General features: G+C 46.0%; 1 protein-coding gene across 2 annotated transcripts in view; it reads left to right on the forward strand.

Moving 5' to 3' along the window:
• cplane1 (ciliogenesis and planar polarity effector 1) overlaps positions 1–20,396 on the forward strand; it is a 311,037-nt gene that overhangs the window by 74,255 nt on the left and 216,386 nt on the right. For both annotated transcript variants that reach the window (XM_072257500.1, XM_072257501.1), the window contains exons 10-15: positions 4,379–4,628; positions 13,566–13,700; positions 13,998–14,710; positions 15,666–15,877; positions 18,969–19,049; positions 19,200–19,349. In XM_072257500.1, coding sequence (XP_072113601.1) covers positions 4,379–4,628; positions 13,566–13,700; positions 13,998–14,710; positions 15,666–15,877; positions 18,969–19,049; positions 19,200–19,349 — 1,541 coding nt within the window. The remainder of the gene's footprint in view (positions 1–4,378; positions 4,629–13,565; positions 13,701–13,997; positions 14,711–15,665; positions 15,878–18,968; positions 19,050–19,199; positions 19,350–20,396) is intronic.

Consider the following 20,396-nt stretch of genomic DNA (forward strand, 5'->3'; position numbering starts at 1 on the left):
CCTCTTTCAAGCCCTGGGGTATATACCAGCTGGTCCAGATGAGTTATCTACCTTCAGATCTTTCAGCTTCCCAAGCAGCTTCTCTTGAGTAATAGCAACTGTACTCACTTCTGCCCCTGCTGCTCTTGAGCTTCCGGTGTATTGCTATGTGTCTTCCACAGTGAAGACTGATGCAAAATGCTTATTCAGTTTGTTTGCCATTTCATTGTCCCCCATTACGACCTCTCTAGCATTGTTTTCCAGTGATCTTATATCTCTTTTCACCTCTGTATTGCTCTTTATCTGAGAAAAATGTTTGGTATCCTCTTTAATATTATTGGCAAGCTTACCTGCATATTTCATCTTTTCCCTCCTTATTGCTTTTTAGTTGCTTCTGTTGGTTTTTAAAAACTTCCCAGTCCTCTAATTTTCCACTAATTTGTGCTCTATTATATGCTTTTGTATTGGCTTTGACTTCCCTTGTCAGCCCTGGTTGTGTTACCCTGCCTTTAGGACACTTCTTCTTTGGGATGTGTCTATACTGCCCCTTCTGAATTGCTCCCAGAAACTCAAGCCATTTCTGTTTTGCCTTCATCCCTACTGGTATCCCCTTTTGATCAACTATGGTCTGCTTCTCCTTCATGCTTCTGTAATTCCCTTTACTTCACTGTAAGACTGAAACATTTGACTTTAGCTTCTCCCTCTGAAGTAGCAGTCATGCTAAGGCTTCCCTTACCTTAAGCTCCCTAATCAAGCAGCACTCCTCCTAAGGCTTCCTTTACCTTAAGCTCCCTAATCATATGATTACACAACACCCAATCCGGAATAGCTGACCCTAGTGGGACTCCACCACAATCACCACATAGCCATGCCAACTCCTCTGCCTAGCTGCCCAACCTTTCAATACAATGTGCATCCTTATATCTTTGGATGTTAAGCTCCCTGCTACAATCTATAATTCAAATATGACTCAGTGATGCCCATAATATTATACCTGCCAATCTATAACTGCGTTACAAGATCATCCACCTTATTCTCTATACTGTGTGCATTCAAATATAACACTATCAGTCCTGTGTTCATCACCCTTTTCGATTCTATCCCACTGTTACACTGCAACTCATCTCACTATCTGAAATTTTGCCCTATCATCTGCCTGCTCTTTATAAGTCTCACTATACACGCCTCTTCTTGTATACCAACTGCCCCATCCTCAGCTCTATCACTCAGTTTCCCATCACCCTGCTAAATTAATTAAAACCCTCCCCAACAGTTCTAGTAAACCTGCCTGCGAGGATATTGGTTCCTCATGGGTTCAGGTGTAATGTGTCGCTTGTACATATCATACCTTTCCCAGAAGAGATCCCGGTGATCCAGAAATTTGAAATCCTGCCCACCCTCTCCACCAATTCCTCAGCCACACATTCATCTTCCAAATCATCCTATTCTTAACCTCACTGCCGTGAGGTACAGTCAGCAATCTGGAGATTACTACCCTGGAGGTCCTGCTTTTCAGCTTTCTAACTAGCTCCCTATATTCTCTCTTCAGGACTCCCTCCCTTTTCCTACCCTTTTTCCTCCCATTGGTATCAATATGTACCAAGACTTCTGGCTGCTCCTCCTCCCCCATTAGAATGCTCTGGACCCAATCCAAGACGTCCTCGACCCTGGGACTTAGGAGGCATCATGCCATCTGGGTGTCTATCACATCACAGAATCTTGTGTTTACTCTCCTATCACCATTGCAGTCCTCTTCTACCCCCTTCCCTTCTGAGCCACAGTGCCTGACTCAGTGCCAGAGACTTGGATGCTGCAGATTCCCCCACCCCCACCCGCAGTATTCAAAGTGCTATACATATTGAGGGGAACAGAAACAGGGGTAATCGGCACTGTCTGCCAATTTCCTTTCTTTCTTCTAACAGTCACCTAGGTATTTGCCTTCTGCAACTTCGGGGTGACCACCTCCCTATCGCTCCTACCTATCACCTCCTCAGTTTCCCCTAGGAGCCAAAGGTCTTCGAGCTGCAGCTCCAGTTCTCTGAGGAGCTGAGGTTCGGTGCACTTGTTGCATATGTGGTTATCTGGGAGGCTGGAGGTCTCCCTGAATTCCCACATCTCACACAAAGAACGCAACACAGCCCTTGGAGCCATCCTTACTGCACTAAATATATTCTAACAGATGAAGAATAAAGAAGAAGAAACTTACCAGATACATACTTCACCCAAGCCTGATGACCCAAACCCTCTCCACTCTAACACTGGTCTACTCCAACAATGGCTGCTCCACATAACCTACCTTTTTTTTTCGCCCTTGCCAAAAATCGCTATTTGATTGGGCCACTGGAAAATGCCAAAAGCCCGTGAATGCTCCTTTTTAAATCTCACTCATGGACTTGTGATTTGCCTCCCCTCTTGCTCCTAATTCAATTGGGCCTCCGGAAGAGATACCTGCTGCTCTCTAACCTTCTAGCTTGTACTCCTTCCCCTTCCCACTCCTCCTTATTCTGGCTTATCCCCCCTTCATAGAAACATAGAGACATAGAAAACCTACAGCACAATACAGGCCCTTCGGCCCACAGAGTTGTGCCGAACATGTCCCTACCTTAGAAATTACTATGCTTACCTATAAACTCTCTATTTTACTAAGCTCCATGTACCTATCCAAAAGTCTCTTAAATGACCCTATCGTATCCACCTCCACCACCGTCGCCGGCAGCCCATTCCACACACTCACCACTCTCTGAGTAAAAAACTTAACCCTGACATCTCCCATGTACCTACTCCCCAGCACCTTAAACCTGTGTCCTCTTGTGGCAACCATTTCAGCACCGGGAAAAAGCCTCTGACTATCCACATGATCAATGCCTCTCATCATCTTATACACTTCTATCAGGTCACCTTTCATCCTCTGTCGCTCCTAGGAGAAAAGGCCGAGTTCACTCAACCTATTCTCATAAGGTATGCTCCTCAATCCGGGCAACGTCCTTGTAAATCTCCTCTGCACCCTTTCTTTGCTTCTACATCCTTCCTGTAGTGAGGTGACCAGAACTGAGCACGATACTCCAAGTGGGGTCTGACCAGGGTCCTATATAGCTGCAACATTACCTCTGGGCTATTAAACTCAATCCCACGATTGATGAAGGCCAATACACCGTATGCCTTCTTAACCACAGAGTCAACCTGCGCAGCTGCTTTGAGCGTCCTATGGACTTGGATCCCAAGATCTCTCTGATCCTCCACACTGCAAGAGTCTTACAATTAATACTATATTCTGCCATCATATTTGACCTACCAAAATGAACCACTTCACACGTATCTGGGTTGAACTCCATCTGCCACTTCTCAGCCCAGTTTTGCATCCTATCAATGTCTCGCTGTAACCTCTGACAGCCCTCCACACTATCCACAACACCTCCAACCTTTGTGTTATCAGCAAACTTACTAACCCATCCTTCCACTTCCTCGTCCAGATCATTTATAAAAATCACGAAGTGTAAGGGTCCCAGAACAGATCCCTGAGGCACACCACTGGTGACTGTCCTCCATGCAGAATATGACCCATCTACAACCACCCTTTGCCTTCTGTGGGCAAGCCAGTTCTGGATCTACAAAGCAATGTCCCCTTGGATCCCATGCCTCCTTACTTTCTCAATAAGCCTTGCATGGGGCACAGTCTTTTCCGGTCCTGAAGAAGGTTCAAAACATCAACTGTTTATCCGTCTCTGTAGATGCTGCCTGACCTGCTAAGTTCCTCCAGCATCTTGCATATGTTGGTTTTGATCTAGGCAGTCTCTAGAGTAGGTTACATGGTCGGCACAACATCTTGGGCTGAAGGGCCTGTACTGTGCTGTAAATTTCTATGTTCTATAACAAATCCTCTCTGTTGAGGAAAACTTACTGTCTAGGGTTTAGAAGATTGCAAGTGATCTCAGTAAAGTGCACGAAGTTCATAAATACTTGCTTGTTCACTCCCTCTCGAAATACCTCACTCTTGTTACGTCACTCACTCCACTTTTTCCTCACCTGTCTCTTCTGATCTTGTTTGAAGGAACAGTGTACAGGAGGCAGCGTCTACCCCTGGGGTAGTTCGTAACAGTAGAGTGCAGTGCGGCGCTCCCGTAGCATAACTGTCGGCGACATGCTATTATAACTTGGGTGTCAGAGTTATTTCTAGTGTCCTTTGTAAGCAGTTTGTACTTTGCTCCTGATGCATGCTTGGGTTTTAGTTTCCTCTGGGTGCCCCGGTTTCCTCCCCCTTACAGTGACGTACCAGTTAGTAGGTTAATTGTTCATTGTGAATTGTCCTGTCATTAGCTGGGCAGTGCGGCTTGAAGGCCCGAAGGACCTATACTCAATCAAAAAGTAAGTATATATAAATAAATGTTGTGCTCTTTTACAGACAGCCTGTGCCACTGGACGCTGACCACACACGGACCAGTGGCTCCCCCACTTCAGAAAGTGACTCAATGAGGCAGCGCTTTTCTCTGGCGGCCCATCCTTGCCTACCCTACCTCATTGTGTCCGATGGTTATATGTTTACAGTTCTGCGGTTTGCAGAACACATTTCTGCATCAACCCTTCTGAAGTCCCTGTTACTGGACGTGACCCAGGGCCTAGAGGATGTACGGAACCTGCTAGTGAGCTCTGAGGTATGGACATTGTATACAGTACTAGTGTCCTTTAAGTAAAGGATTGCTCTTAATGGATAGTAGATGGTAACTTCATTGCTGAAGGTAAGATCAAGGAGGTTGCGCAAGAAAACAGGAAACTGGGTGACAGTCAGGAAGGGGAAAGGGGTTAAGGAGCCAGTGCAGAGTACCCCTGTGGCTGTGCCCCTCAACAACAGATACAACACTTTGGAAACTGTTGAGTGGGATGACCTAACAGAGGAGAGTCACAGTGGTTGGGTCTCTGGCACTGGCTTTGCCTCTCTGACTCAGAAGGGGAGGGGGAGAAGAGGCACGCTGTGGTGATTTGTTAGTTTGGGGAACAGACAAGAGGTTCTGTGGGCGAGAACAAGATTCCTGGATGATATGTTGCCTCCCAGGTGCCAGGGACAAGGATATCTTGATCAAGTCCTCAGCATTCTTAAGTGGGAGGGTGAACAGCCAGAAGTCGAGGTCCATATAGGTACTAGTGACATGGGTAGGACAAGTGACGAGGTTCTGCATCGGAAGTTCAGGGAGTTAGGTGCTAAGTTAAAGGGCAGGACCTCCAGGGTTGTTATCTCAAGATTTTTCATCATTGGGCTCTCTTCCAGGGAATGTGGGACCTGTACAGAAGGTTCAGTTTGTACCTGAACTGGAGGGGGACTAATATCCTAGCGGGAAGGTTTGTTAGTGCTGGATGGTGGGGTTTGAACTAGAGCTGCAGGGGATGGGAACCAGAGTGCCAGAACAGTTAGTGGAGAGGTTGTGAAGGCAGATGTTGGCAAGACCTCAGATCAAGTTAGGAATCAAAAGGTTGAGCATGGTGCAAATAGTGTCCTCGTATATTTCGGTGCAAGAAGTGTCGTATGAAAGGCGGATGATAATGCTGAAGGCGAGGTAGCTGGTTTACAAACAGAGGCAATGTAATGAGGAGAGCCTGTTGATAGGGCAAAATCGCAGTCAACAGGATGAGTTGCAATGTAAAAGGTGGACAGAATTGAAAAGGACTGGAAGCGTTGTATCTGAATGCACACAGAATACGGAATAAGGTAGGAGGACTTGTAGCACAGTTTCAGATCGGCAGATATGATGTTGTGGGCATCACTGAATCATGGCTGAAAGAAGATTAAAGCTGGGAGCTTCACGTGCAAGGATACACATTATATTGAAAGGACAGGCAGGAAGGCAGAAGGGACAGCATTGCTCAGTTGGTAAAATCAAGGCATCAGGAAAAGGAGACATCAGGTCAGAATCATCGAACTGCGAGAGTAAGAAGACCCTGAGGGAGTTGTATACAGATTCCACCCCGCCCCCCCAACAGTAGTAGGATGTGGTTTACAAATTACAATGGGAGTTAGAAAATGCATGCCAAAAAGGCAGTGTTACAACAGTCATGGGGGACTTCAATATGCATTGGAAAATCAAGTTGGTGCTGGATTCCAGGAGGGGGAGTTTCTAGGGAGCCGACGAGATGGCTGTTATGAGCAGGCCATTGTTGAGCCCGGTAGGGGGTTCAGCTACTCTGCATTGGGTGTCTGCAAAAAAGCAGAATTGATTAGAGACCTGAAAGTAAGAGAACCCTTTGGGGCAAATTAACCCTAGGTGGAAATTTGAGAAGGAGAAGCTAAAGACAGGTATATCAGTATTACAGTGGAGTAAAGGGACTTACAGAGGCATGAGAGAGGAGTTGGCCAGAAGTGATTGGAAAAGAACACTGGCAGAGATGATGGCAGAGCAGCTGTGGCTGGAATTTCTGCAGGCAATTTGGAAGGCACAAGATATATACGTCGCAAAGAGGACATATTCTGAAAGAAAGATGATACAATCATGGCAAACAAGAGAATTCAAAGCCAACAGAAAAGGCAAAGAGTGGGTATATAATAGAGCAAAAATTAGTGAGCACTTAGAGGATTGGGAAGCTTTTAAAAGCCGTCAGGAAGCAATTAAAATGAATTAAAAATGTAAAGATGGGATATGAAAGTAAGCCAGCCAATAATATTAAAGATGATAACAAAAGTTTCTTCAGATACATAAAGTGTAAAAGAGAGGTAAGAGAGCACATCAGGCTACTGGAAAACAATGATGGAGAGGTAGCAATGGGGGACAAGGAAATGGTGGATGAACTGAATAAGTATTTTGTGTCGGCCTTCTCTGTGGAGGACACTAGTGGTATGGTGAAAGTTCCAGGTGTCGGGTCATGAAGTGTGTAAAGTTACCATAACTAAGGTGAATGTTGTAGGACAACTGAAAGGTCTAAGTGTAGAGAAGTCAGCTGGACTTCTGAAAGTATTGTACACTCCAGGCTTCTGAAAGAGGTGGCTGAAGAGATTATGGAGGCATTAGTAATAATCTTTCAAGAATCAAGGTTCTGGAATGTTTCCGGAGTTTGGAAAATTGCAACTGTCACTCTATTCTTCAAGAAAGAGAGGCAGAAGAAAGGGAACTATTGGCCAGTTAGTCTGGCCTCAGTAGTTGGGGGGATGTTGGAGTCAATCATTAAGGATGAGGTCTCAGGGCACTTTGAGACAGATGATAATATAGGCTGTAATATAGAATGGTGTCATCAAGGGAAAATCTCGCCTGACAAAACTCTTGGAATTCTTTGAGAGGAGGTTTGGTTGATGTTGTGTACTTGGATTTTCAGAAGGCCTTTGACAAGTTGCCACACATGAGGCTGCTTAACAAGCTATGAGCTAAAAAAGGTTGGGAAACACTAATATAAGAGCTAATATGTACTCAGATATTCTATAAAGCACTGGTGAGGCCTCACTTGGTGTCTTGTGAGCAGTTTTGGGCTCCTTATTTTAGAAAGGATGTGCTGAAACTGGAGAGGGTTCAAAGGATGTTCATGAAAATGATTCCAGGATTGAATGGCTTGTCTCTTGAAGAGCATTAGATAGCTCTGTGCCCGAATTCACTCGAATTCAGAAGAATGAAGGGACTCCTCATTGAAACATCGAATGATGAAAGGCTTTGACAGAGTGGATGTGGAGAGGATGTTTCCTATGGTGGGAGAGTCTAAGACCAGAGGACATAGTCTCAGAATAGAGGGTCGATTTTTCAGAATGGAGATGAGGAGGAACTTCCTTACCCAGAGAGTGGTGAATTTGCAGAATTCTTTGCCACAGGCAGCTGTGGCGGCCAAGTCTTTATGTATATTTAAGGCTGAAGTTGATAGATTCTTGATTGGTCAGAGCCAGTGACCAATGATCACAATATGATTGAGTTCATCTTGAAAACCAGTGATCACCATATGATTGAGTTCAACTTGAAATTTGATAGGAAGAAAGTAAAGTCTGATGTAGCAGTATTTCAGTGGAGTAAGGGAAATTACAGTGGTATGAGAGAGGAGTTGATCATTGGAAGGAGCTGCTGGCAGGGATGTCAGCAGAGCAGCAATGGCACGCGTTTCTAGGAAAAATGAGGAAGGTGCAGGACATCTGTATTCCAAATATGAAGAAATACTCAAATGGTAAAATAGTACAAACAATGCTGACAAGGTAAGTCAAAGCTATTGTAAAAGCAAAAGGAAGGGCATACAACAAAGCAAAGATTAGTGGGATGATAGAGGAATGGGAAATTTTAAAAAACCTTCAGAGAGCAATGAAAAATATCATTAGAAGGGAAAAGATGAAAAATGAAAGCAAGCTAGCAAATAATATCAAAGTGGATAGTAAGATTTTTCAAGTACGTTAAAAATAAAAGAGAAATGAGAGTGGATATGGGACGGCTAGAAAATGAGGCAGGAGAAATAATAGTGAGGGACACTGAGAAGGTTGATGAACTAAATGAGTACTTTACATCAGTCTTCACTGTGGAAGACACTAGCAGTATGCCTGATGTAGTGTGTGAACGAAGAGAAGTGAGTGCAGTTACTATTACAGGAGAGAAGGTGCTCAAAAAGCTGAAAGACCTAAAGGTACATAAGTCACCCGGACCAGAGGAACTGCACCCTAGGGTTCTGAAAGAGGTAGCGGTAGAGATTGTGGTGGCATTAGAAATGACCTTTCAAAAATCATTGAACTCTGGTATTGTGCCAGAAGACTGGAAAATTGCAAATGTCACTCTCCACTCTTTAAGGAAGGAGGAAGGCAGCAGAAAAGAAATTATAGACCAGTTAGCCTGACCTCAGTGGTTAGGAAGATGTTAGAGTCAATTGATAAGGATGAGGTGATGGAGTACTTGGTGACACAGGACAAGATAGGACAAAGTCAGCATGTTTTCCTTCAGGGAAAATTCTGCCAGACAAACCTGTTGGAATTCCTTGAGGAGATTATAAGTAGGATAGATAGAGGAGATGCAGTGGATGTTGTATTTTTGGACTTGCAGAAGGCCTTTGACAAGGTGCCACACATGAGGCTGCTTACTAAGTTACGAGCACATGATATTACAGTGAAGTCACTAACATGGTTAGAACATTGGCTGATTGGTAGGAGGCAGTGAGTGGGAATAAAAGGATCCTTTTCTGGTTGGCTGCCAGTGACTAGTGGTGTTCCGCAGGGGTCTGTGTAGAGACCATTTCTTCTGCTCCTATATCTTACGGTCTTATTGAAAGGATGTTTCCCATGTTGGGAGAGTCTCGGACAAGAGGGCACAGCCGCAGGATAGAGGGGCGCCCTTTCAAAACAGTAATGAGGAGAAATTTCTTTTGCCAAAGGACGGTGAATTTGTGAAATTTGTTGCCACATGCAGCTGTAGAGGTCAGGTTGGGTAAATTTAAGGCTGAGGTTGATAGGTTCTTGATTGGACATTGCATCAAAGTTACAGGGAGAAGGCTGGGAACTGGGGTTGAGGAGGAGAAGAAAAAAGATCAGCCGAGATTGAATGGCGGAGCAGACTCGTTGGGCAGATGGCCTAATTCTGCTCGTATGTTTTATGGCGTAATGGCATGAACGGATATGGGGAAAAAGGCAGCAGTTTGGAGTTGAGAGGAAAATTGAATGAGCCATGATAAAATAGCAGAGGAGACTCGATAGGCCGAATGGCCTAATTCTGGTACTATATCTTATGGGTTTATGGTTGAAAACATTTGGAATAAAAGCAGGAAAAGTCTTTTCTCAAACATTAACATAGATGTTGCTGTGATGCTGACTATGCCAGCACTTAACGTGTACATTTCAGATTTTCAGATGTTTATTCCTGGTTGCAGGTGTTCACTGAGGCAGAAAGGAGGTAACAACCCAGAAAGAGTGCAGCAGTAGACCACTCAGTCCATTGAGCGAGCCTAGATGTGATTGTTCCCTTCCTGTTTCTGACTTCCATCGATACTGACTCAGTAGAATTTCCTCCAGGACGTCCTCTCTTTCTGCAGCTATGATGCTATCCCTGATTAGCAGTGCCACTTCTCCACCTCTTTCATCTCCCTCTCTGTCCTTTTTGGAACATCTAAACCTTGTGACATTCAGCAGCCACTTCAGCCCTTGTGACAGCCGCCTCTCTGAAATGGCCACAAAGTCATAGTGTGTGTTTCTGTGTGTTTCCATGAGAGCTCAAGTCAAGTCAAGTCACCTTTTATTGTCATTTCAACCATAATTGCTGGTACAATACACAGTAAAAACAAGACAACGTTTTTCAGGACCACGGTGCTACATCAAACAATACAAAAACTACACTGAACTACGTAAAAACATAAAAACTACACTAGACTACAGACCTACCCAGATGGCGTTCAACACCATCATCCCAGAAATCCTCCACTCCAAACTCACCCAGCTCACTGTCTCCCCCACCATCTGTCAGTTGATCACAAGCTTCCTGACTGACAGGGTCCTGCAAGTGAGGCTGGGGAGCATCATAACTAGCACCCGGACAATCAGTACCAGTGCCCCCCAGGGATGTGTGCTCTCCCCACTGCTCTTCTGTCTTTACACTAATGACTGAATCTCATAGGATCCATCTGTTAAACTCCTGAAGTTTGCAGACGACACAACTGTTATTGGCCTTATCCGAGACGGTGATGAGTCTGCATACAGATGGATGATGGAACGGCTGGCCCTCTGGTGTGGTCAGAACAATCTGGAGCTAAATACGCTCAAGACTGTGGAGATGACAGTGGACTTCAGGAGGAGACCCCCAATACTCCCCCCACTCACTATACTCAACAGTGTTGTGTCTGCTGTGGAGACCTTCAGGTTTCTGGGTGTCACAATCTCCCAGGACCTGAAGTGGACACCCAACGCGGACACTCTTATCAAAAAGGCTCAGCAGAGGTTGTATTTCTTATGTCAACTCAGGAAGTACAACCTCCCTCAGGAGCTGCTGATTCAATTCTATTCAGGAATAATCCAGTCTGTTCTCTGTTCGTCCATCACTGTCTGGTTTGGAACAGCTACCAAACAAGACAAGAATAGACTCCAAAGAACTGTCAGGGCTGTGGAAAGGATTATTGGTGTGAAGCTGCCCTTGATCCAGGACTTATATGCATCTAGAGTCAGGAAGCGAGCAAGCAGCATCATTGTAGACCCATCACACCCTGGACATCACCTGTTCCAACTCCTTCCTTCTGGTAGGCGCTTTGGATCACTGTATGCCAGGACAAATAGGTACAAGAACAGTTTCTTTCCGTATGCCATCAGTCTTATGAACACTTGAATTTTAGTCTATTATAAACCAAGTCCACCTGTACATACACCGGTACACCTCATTGTATATAGTTCACGATTATTTGCACTATTGTTATGTTTGCTTTTTGATTCTGTACAACGAGAGCTCAGGGAAACCGGCATCAAATTCCCTGAATGCGTCCACATACTTGGCGATAATAAAGGATTCTGATTCTGATTCTGATCCTGAACTACATAAAGTGCACAAAACAGTGCAGGCATTACAATAAATAATAAACAAGACAATAGGCACAGTAGAGGGCAGTAGGTTGGTGTCAGTCCAGGCTCTGGGTATTGAGTCTGATGGCTTGGGGGAAGAAACTGTTACATAGTCTGGTCGTGAGAGCCCAAGTGCTTCGGTGCCTTTTTCCAGATGGCAGGAGGGAGAAGAGTTTGTATGAAAGGTGCGTGGGGTCCTTCACAATGCTGTTTGCTTTACGGATGCAGCGTGTGGTGTAAATGTCTGTAATGGTGAGAAGTGAGACCCTGATGATCTTCTCAGCTGACCTCACTATCCGCTGCAGGGTCTTGCGATCCGAGATGGTGCAATTTCCGAACCAGGCAGTGATGCAGCTGCTCAGGATGCTCTCAATACAACCTCTGTAGAACGTGGTGAGGATGGGGGTGGGAGATGGACTTTTCTCAGCCTTCGCAGAAAGTAGAGATGCTGCTGGGCTTTCTTTGCTATGGAGCTGGTGTTGAGGGACCAGGTGAGATTCTCCGCCAGGTGAACACCAAAAAATTTGGTGCTCTTAATGATCTCTGCTGAGGAGTCATCGATGTTCAATGGAGAGTGGTCGCTCCGTGTCCTCCTGAAGTCAACAACCATCTCTTTTGTTTTGTTCACATTCAGAGACAGGTTGTTGGCTCTGCACCAGTACGTTAGCCGCTGCACCTCCTCTCTGTATGCTGACTCATCATTCTTGCTGATGAGACCCACCACGTTCGTGTCATCGGTGAACTTGATGATGTGGTTCGAACTGTGTGTTGCAGCACAGACTTGGGTCAGCAGAGTGAACAGCAGTGGACTGAGCACATAGCCCTGGGGGGCCCCCGTGCTCAGTGTGATGGTGTTGGAGATGCTGCTTCCAATCCTGACTGACTGAGGTCTCCCAGTCAGGAAGTCTAGGATCCAGTTGCAGAGGGAGGTGTTCAGGCCCAGTAGGCTCAGCTTTCCAGTTAGTTTCTGAGGAATGATTGTGTTGAATGCTGAACTGAAGTCTATGAACAGCATTCGAATGTATGTGTCTTTTATGTCCAGGTGGGTTAGGGCCAGGTGGAGGGTGATGGCAATGGCGTCGTCTGTTGAACGGTTGGGACAGTACACGAACTGCAGGGGTCTTGATGTGCCTCATGACGAGCCTCTCGAAACACTTCATGATGATGGATGTGAGTGCGATGGGATGGTAGTCATTGAGGCAGGACACTGAAGACTTCTTCGGCATGGGGATGATGGTGGTGGCCTTGAAGCATGTAGGAATGGTGCTGCTCAGGGAGATGTTGAAGATGTTAGTGAAAATCTCTGCTAGCTGGTCTGCACATCCTCTAAGCACTCTCATTCCTCTAAACTCTTGAGTATATACAGTTACAGTCCACTCAATCTTTCCTCCTTTGACAAGCTTTCCATTCCTGAATCTTCACTGTACTCTTTCCATGGCGATTCCATTCCTTCTTGGGCAAGAAGACCAAAACAGTCCAGGTTCTCCAGGTGATATTGATCTGTTCGCAGAGGATTCAGTAACACTGATCACCATTACCCCACCCTGCGAGCTCCATCTGTCCATCACCCACACACTCCCCCTTCTGGTTCCCCTCCCCAGCTCCTTCCCTTTTGTCCATGGTCCACTGTCCTCTCCTGTCAGATTTCATCATCTTCAGCCCTTTGCCATTTCTCCCTATCCCTTCCCAGCTTCTTACGTTATTCCCGCTCTCCCTTTCCATCATCCAACCCCCCCCCCTTATTTGTATCCACCTATCACCTGTCTGTCAACTCTTGCTCCATCTAGTGTCTCCGACCCTTTTTATATTGGTTATCTCCCCTGTTCCTTTTCAGTCCTGATGAAGGTACTCAATCTGAAACGTTGACTGTCCATTTTCATACTAGCTATCTCCCCTCTTCCTCCCGATGAAGGGTTTTGCTCCGAAATGTCAGCTGTCTATTTCAGACTGGCTATCCCCCTTCTTCCTTTCCAGTCCTGATGAAGGGTCTCTACCCGAATCATCGAATGTCCATTTTCCTACACAGATGCTACCTTACCCACTCAGTTCCAGCTCCTTTGTGTGTGTGTGTGTGTGTGGCTACTGTACTCATTAACACCGGCTGTTCTGTTTGCAGGGGGCAGACCCGAAGCGCTGGATACCACCCATGACTTCCCTGAGCAGAAGTGTCCTACAGGGATGGGAAACACAGGATCCTGGAACGTGGACACCTCCTCCATTCCTAAAGGACCAAAAGTCAGAAGACGATGAGGTACAGCTTTGCTGAAGTTGGCACCGTGCTCATTGTCTTGTGTTGCTTTATAAAGTATGAGATGTTACTGCATATTCCTCACCGTGATGAGGGAGAGGGGAAGTTAGTGAGGGGAGAGAGAAGAGAGAAGGACGGAGGGGGAGAGATGAAAGGAGAAGGAGAAAGAGAGGAAAGAGATGGAGCAGTAAGAGAGAGGGGAGGGAGGTAGAGAAATAGAGAGTCATGCAATGCATTTCACTGTATGTTTTGATGTTTATCTTTACTGCTCTCTCAGGTCATGTCTCATTGCATTTTCAGGCCGAGGAAGGTGATGAATCTGAAGATGATGCTCCATGCCCTAGGGCTCACAGCGTGATGGACCAGGGCCACCTGGAATTTGCCTGTATGTTTGACACCCTCCACGCCAAGCGGGGTGAACAGGCCAACCAGCTGGAGGCCAAGCTGGGGCAGGTTCAGAACAGCCTGTTGCTGGCCTGGAGTTTGGGGACGTCCATGAAGGAGGTTGAGGGCAGGCACCTGCTCATGCAGTACACAGTCCGCGCCATACTGCAGTTTGCCCGCCTGCTCCCATTTGCCCCGGCCTCTGTGCCGAGCTCAGTGGCAAATGTGAGGGGTAAGCTGGTGAGCAAAGCCCTAAGAAGGAGCTCTGGCATTTACCAGACCCTGCAGCTGCTGCGGTATTGCCTGACTGTGCTGTACTGGGACTCGGTACACAAACATTGCCTTGCTCATGTTGTGAGCCTCTCGTCTGGCATTGTGAAACTAATTCTCTCAGGAAAGCTGGGAGCGTCACCCTCCTCACAGTCACTCCTGAGCAGCCTCCTGGTGCTCAAGCTGTCTTCCCTCCATCTGAATGCAGTGTATTCTCTGCAGGCGGAGAACACACAACTCTCCCCGGACGGGGTGTCCACCTCCCTCCCAGCAGCAGATCCTGAGAACAAGCTTTGCAATCTAACACTAAAAGAGCTGCCTTTTCAGACCATGCAAACTGCCCAGGCGCCCTCACACAGGTAAGAACAGAGCTCAGTAATCATCACAGGAGTACTCATGAATATACTGTTTGGAAATGATTCGATGAGAGGCAGTAATCTGGGATTATGAGAAGGTTTGAATCTGTCTATGGAATGTGGGCATCTTGGTCAGGCCAGATCTTATAGTCCTTGAGGAGATGGTGTTTGATGCAACCTTCTGGTGAAGTTTTCCCACAGGGATATTGGATGGGTCTTCCTTGATCTGGATTTGCCAGTGATTAACAATAGTGATTACATCTTCAGGTCAGTATTTAGAGGGAATCTGATGGAGGTGATTTTCCCGTGTATCCTCTCTCCTTGTCCTCCTTACTGGTAAAGCCTGAAGGTCAGCAATACTGCAGTATTATTTATAAATGGCATAGATTGCAGTGGCGAAGGTTTGGTGATGGGCAGGGAGACAGATTGGGGAATGGTTTGGTGATATACAGAGAGACAGATTGGGGAATGGTTTGGTGATTCACAGGGAGATAGGATCTGGGGAATAGTTTGGTGATGGACAAGGAAATGGGATTTGGGGAATGGTTTGGTGAAGGACAGGGAGATGGGATTTGGGGAATAGTTTGGTGATGGACAGAGATGAGATTGGGGGAATGGTTTGGTGATTCACAGGGAGATAGGATCTGGGGAATAGTTTGGTGATGGACAAGGAAATGGGATTTGGGGAATGGTTTGGTGAAGGACAGGGAGATGGGATTTGGGGAATAGTTTGGTGATGGACAGAGATGAGATTGGGGGAATGGTTTGGTGAGGGACAGGGAGCCGGGATTCAGGGAATAGTTTGGTGAGGGACAGGGAGATAGGATTCAGGGAATAGTTTGGTGATGGACAGGAGAACAAGATTGGGGAAGTGGTTTGGTGAGGGACAGTTTCAGGACAAAGTTGAGAGTGTTTTTTGTGAATGTTCCTGTAACTATTTTGTATCTGGCTGGTGCAGGCTAGCTTTTATCTGGCGACTCTTGTACCAACATGTGTTGCAACATCATTCCCATCTCCGGAAACTCCAGAGACAGTCAAACAGAGGCAGCGCCAGGAAGAAAATTCAACATGAATTGGATCTCCTAACATCAGTCCTTTCCCAGGCTCAGGCAGCCCTGCAGACAATGGGAGAGAGACTGGGAACACAGCAGAAGCTCAAACCATTCATGGGTAAGGGAGTTCTTGAACATCTAGAGCAGAAAATAAAAACTATCAATAAATACTGGTAACTCTCAGCTGGTCAGGTCAGAATTGGACAGATGGAGAACAGGGTGACAAAGGACCATTCCACTGGGAAATGTGGGTCAGATCCTGGTCAGCGTCAAACATGTAGGATAGCACAGAGCCCAGGTGAGCAGGCAAGCTGTCAGCAGAGCTGTGAACAGGTGAGCTGTGCTCTATACGAGGAAGGAGACCACCACCAGAGGTGTGGATTGTCCCTGTGAGCAGCAGGGTGATCACTGACCTGTGCCACTAGAGGGGAACTGGTCATCGGATTCCTCCCCAGGACCTGCTCGACTTCACCCCATGCCCGGGAAGCCTGGGGGTCTCTTCAACTTGTGCACAAACTTTGAGAGTGAGGAACTGTAAAGCCATCGTGTTGTACAGCACAGACCGAGGCCTTGTGGTCCACCCTGTCCATACTGAACATTTTGCCCATCTATGCGACTCCCATTGGCCCTCATTAGACTGTATCCTGCTATGCCTTATTTAATGATGCTTCTCTAAATACCTCTTTAGTGATTGTATCTGGTTCCACCATTTATTTTAGAAGGTATTGACCACGTTCTATGTACAGAGAACATAGAAGGTCACAGTAGGGGTCCTTCAGCCCATGGTATTGTGCCAACAATGAACCTACTCTAAGTTCTATCTCACCCTTCCCTCCCACATGGCCCTCCATTTATCTCTCACCTGTATGCCTGTCTAAAGGTCTCATAAATGTCCCTAATGTACTGTATCTGCCTTTACCACCACCCCTGGCAGTGTGCGCCACATAAAAATATTCCTCAGATCCCTTTAAATCTCTTATCCTTGAGTTTAAACTTCTATAGCACATAGAATAGCACAGCACAGTACAGGCCCTTCGGCGCACAATGTTGTGCCGACCCTCAAACCCTGCCTCCCATATAACCCCCCACCTTAAATGCCTCCATATACCTGTCTAGTAGTCTCTTAAACTTCACTAGTGTATCTGCCTCCACCACTGACTCGGGCAGTGCATTCCACAGTGCATTTAAAGAAAGGGGCTTCCCTTCCTCCACTATCAACTCTGCTCTCAAACGCATCTCCCCCATTTCACGCGCATCTGCTCTCACTCCATCCTCCCGCCACCCCACTAGGAATAGGGTTCCCCTGGTCCTCACCAACCACCCCACTAGCCTCCGGGTCCAACATATTATTCTCCGTAACTTCCGCCACCTCCAACGGGATCCCACCACTAAGCACATCATTCCCTACCCCCCCCCTGCTTTCCGCAGGGATTGCTCCCTACGCGACACTCTTGTCCATTCGTCCCTCCCATTCCTCCCCACTGATCTCCCTCCTGGCACTTATTCTTGTAAGCGGAACAAGTGCTACACATGCCCTTACACTCCCTCCCTTACCACCATTCAGGGCCCCAGACAGTCCTTCCAGGTGAGGTGACACTTCACCTGTGAGTCAGCTGGGGTGATATACTGCGTCCGGTGCTCCCGATGTGGCCTTCTATATATTGGCGAGCAATCTTGTCTGTTGCCTCCTTCAATGACCTAGGGTAAATCCCATCAGGCCGTGGGTACTTACCCACCTTGTACTCCTTCAGTGGCCGAACACTTCCTTCTCCTTGACCATTGACGTATATCTATACACTCTGCACTGATCTGGTCCTCCATATCCTTTTCCTTGGTAAATTCTGAAGCAAAGTACTCATTAAGAACCTCACTCACATTCTCTGCAGCCAAGCAAATGTTCCCCTCTTTATCCTTGAGAGGTCCCACCCTCTCCCTAGTTATCCTTTCACTCTTGATGTATGTATAGAATGCCTTGGGATTCACCTTAATCCTACTTGCCAAGGACTTTTCATACCCCTCCTGGCTTTCCCTTCTTTAGTTCTTTTCTGGATTCCTTATACTCCTCATGTGCTTGGTTTGATTCTGACTGGAGGCTTTACATACTTCGCCTTTTTCTTGACTAAATTCATCTCACCTCTCTAGACATCCAAGCTTCTCTTATCTTTCCATCCCCATCCTTCCTTCTAACAGGAGCATACCTTTCCTGTACTCTGTGCAATTGATCTTTAAGCATCCTCCACATGTCTGATGTGGACTTGCCAGAGGAAAGGTGTTCCCAATTAATGCTTATTAGTTCCTGCCTAATGCCCTTGTATATTTGCCCAACTCCAATTTAAAATACTCTCACAAGGACCATACTATCCTTATCTATATTTGTCTTGAAATGTAAGGAGTTGTGGACACTCACTAACTACTCATCTACCAAAAGGTCAGTTCCCTGGCCACGCTCACTACCCAACAGCAGGCCCAGTACATATCCTCCTCTCATTGGACCGTCCACGTATTGATTTAAGAAACCTTCCTGGATACACTTAACAAATAAACCCCTGAGACTAAGAAGGTCTCAGTTTATATTAGGGAAGGTGAAATCCCCCATGACAACCCATTATTTTTACACATTTCCTTAATCTGATTCCATATCCTGGTGGCTTTTAGGGGGTCTGTAGTACAATCCCATCAGTGTGATTCCGCTCTTCGTATTCCTGAGTTCAACCCAAATGGACTCAATGTCTGAGTCCTCCATTATGTCTCCTGAGTGCAGCTGTGATAGTGTTCCTTATTAGTAGAGCAACTCCTACTCCCCCCCTTTTACCTCCTCCTCTATCTTTTCTGAAACTTCAAAAACCTGGCATGTTAATTATCCATTTCGCCCCTCTCTCAACCGAGTTTCAGTAATGGCTAAAAGATTGTAGTTCCACGTATTGATCCATGCTCTATGTTCATCACCTGGCCGTGAGATTTGCTAATGCTACTTGGGATATTGGTTTCCTTCCAGTTTAGGTGCAACATGTCCTTTTTGGTTTGTGTGGTGTTTTACAAATCACAAATGTCCACAGCACCCCGCAGTGGAAATAAATCAACAAAAGATCATGAAAGGTTGCCTGTTTCTGTCCTCATGGAAGCTGCAGCCTGTAGACAGCCCACCTTTCTGTCCAGTCTTACAACAGGCAACCAAGAATGGCTTCTCAAAGCAGTTCCTTTCTTTATAGGTGAGGAGCACTTCCTTTTGGGCTCCTACCTGGAATCCGTGCAGATCTGGAAGACCGCCATGCAGGAGGAGATAGGCAGAGGTAAAGGGTGCATTTCTTTGCATTTCTCTCTGGAAACCTCATTATTGTCTCCTGTCCTCATTTTCCTCTGCTCCATCCTACTTGCTGTCTAGTTCTATGTCCGTACATTGACTTTAGCAGTGGACTATCACCAGTCTTTTCTGGTTGCAGGAGGAAAGAGACTGATCTACCTGCAGACTAGATACAGCCTGGCCATTCTCTACACTCACCTGTACCTGTATAACCTGAGTGCTGCCCAGGACCTCTGCGACCAGCTTCTGAGGCACATGCTGAGTACAGAGCAGACAAATGTCTCCCCAGGTGAGAAACAAATAACCCCCATTACAGTGGTGCTTACGATGCTCTTGAGTGTGTGGGGATGTGCTGCGATTTTATAGACAGTGCATTAATGTATATAGGGGGTCAGTTAATGTGTTCACTGGGGAAGTTAATATTTTCAGTTTAACACATGGGACATTAAAAGTATATGCCTTGGTACAGTGTTTACTCCGCGGGTGTACACCGGGTGGTTTAGTATGTACTCTTTGGGACAATTAGTATGTGACCTTTGGAGCAGTTTGTATGTACACTTCAGGACACTGGGTACACTGGAACTGTACTGTGTACATTGGGACTATAGTGTGTATACTTTGGAAAATTTAGAATGTACACTTTGGGACAGTGTGTATATTAGGGACTGTCAGTGTGTACACTTTGGGTCACTTAGTGTGTATACTTAGAGACAATTAGTATGTATACTTTGGACTGAGGAATATACAATTACTATTACAAGGGAGAAGGTGCTCATAAAGCTGAAAGACTTAAGGGTACATAAGTCACCTGGACCAGATGAACTGCACCCTAGGGTTCTGAAAGAGATAGTGGTACAGATTGTAGAGGGATTAGTAACGATCTTTCAAAAATCATTGGACTCTGCCAAGGACCGAAAAATTGCAAATGTTACTCCACTCTTTAAGAAATGAGGAAGGCAACAGCAAGGAAATTATAGACCAGTTAACCTGACCTCAGTGGTTGGGAAGATGTTGGAATCAATTGTTAAGGATGAGGTTATGGAGTACTTGGTGTCACAGGTCAAATTAGTTTCCTTAAGGGAAAATTTTGCCTGACAAACCTGTTGGTTTGAGGAGATCACAGGTAGGATAGGTAAAGGGGATGCAGTGGATGTTGTATATTTTGACATTCAGAAAGATTTCTACAAGGTGCTTACCAAGTTAAGAGCCCATGGTATTATAGGAGAGTTACTGGCATGGTTAGAGCATTTGGCTGATTGGTAGGAGGCAGTGAGTGGGAATAAAAGTACCCTTTTCTGCTTGGCTGCCATTAACTAGTGGTATTTCGCAGGGTTCA

Source organism: Mobula birostris, chromosome 5 (genome assembly GCF_030028105.1).
Source record: "Mobula birostris isolate sMobBir1 chromosome 5, sMobBir1.hap1, whole genome shotgun sequence".
NCBI classification, from domain to species: Eukaryota; Metazoa; Chordata; class Chondrichthyes; order Myliobatiformes; family Myliobatidae; genus Mobula; species Mobula birostris.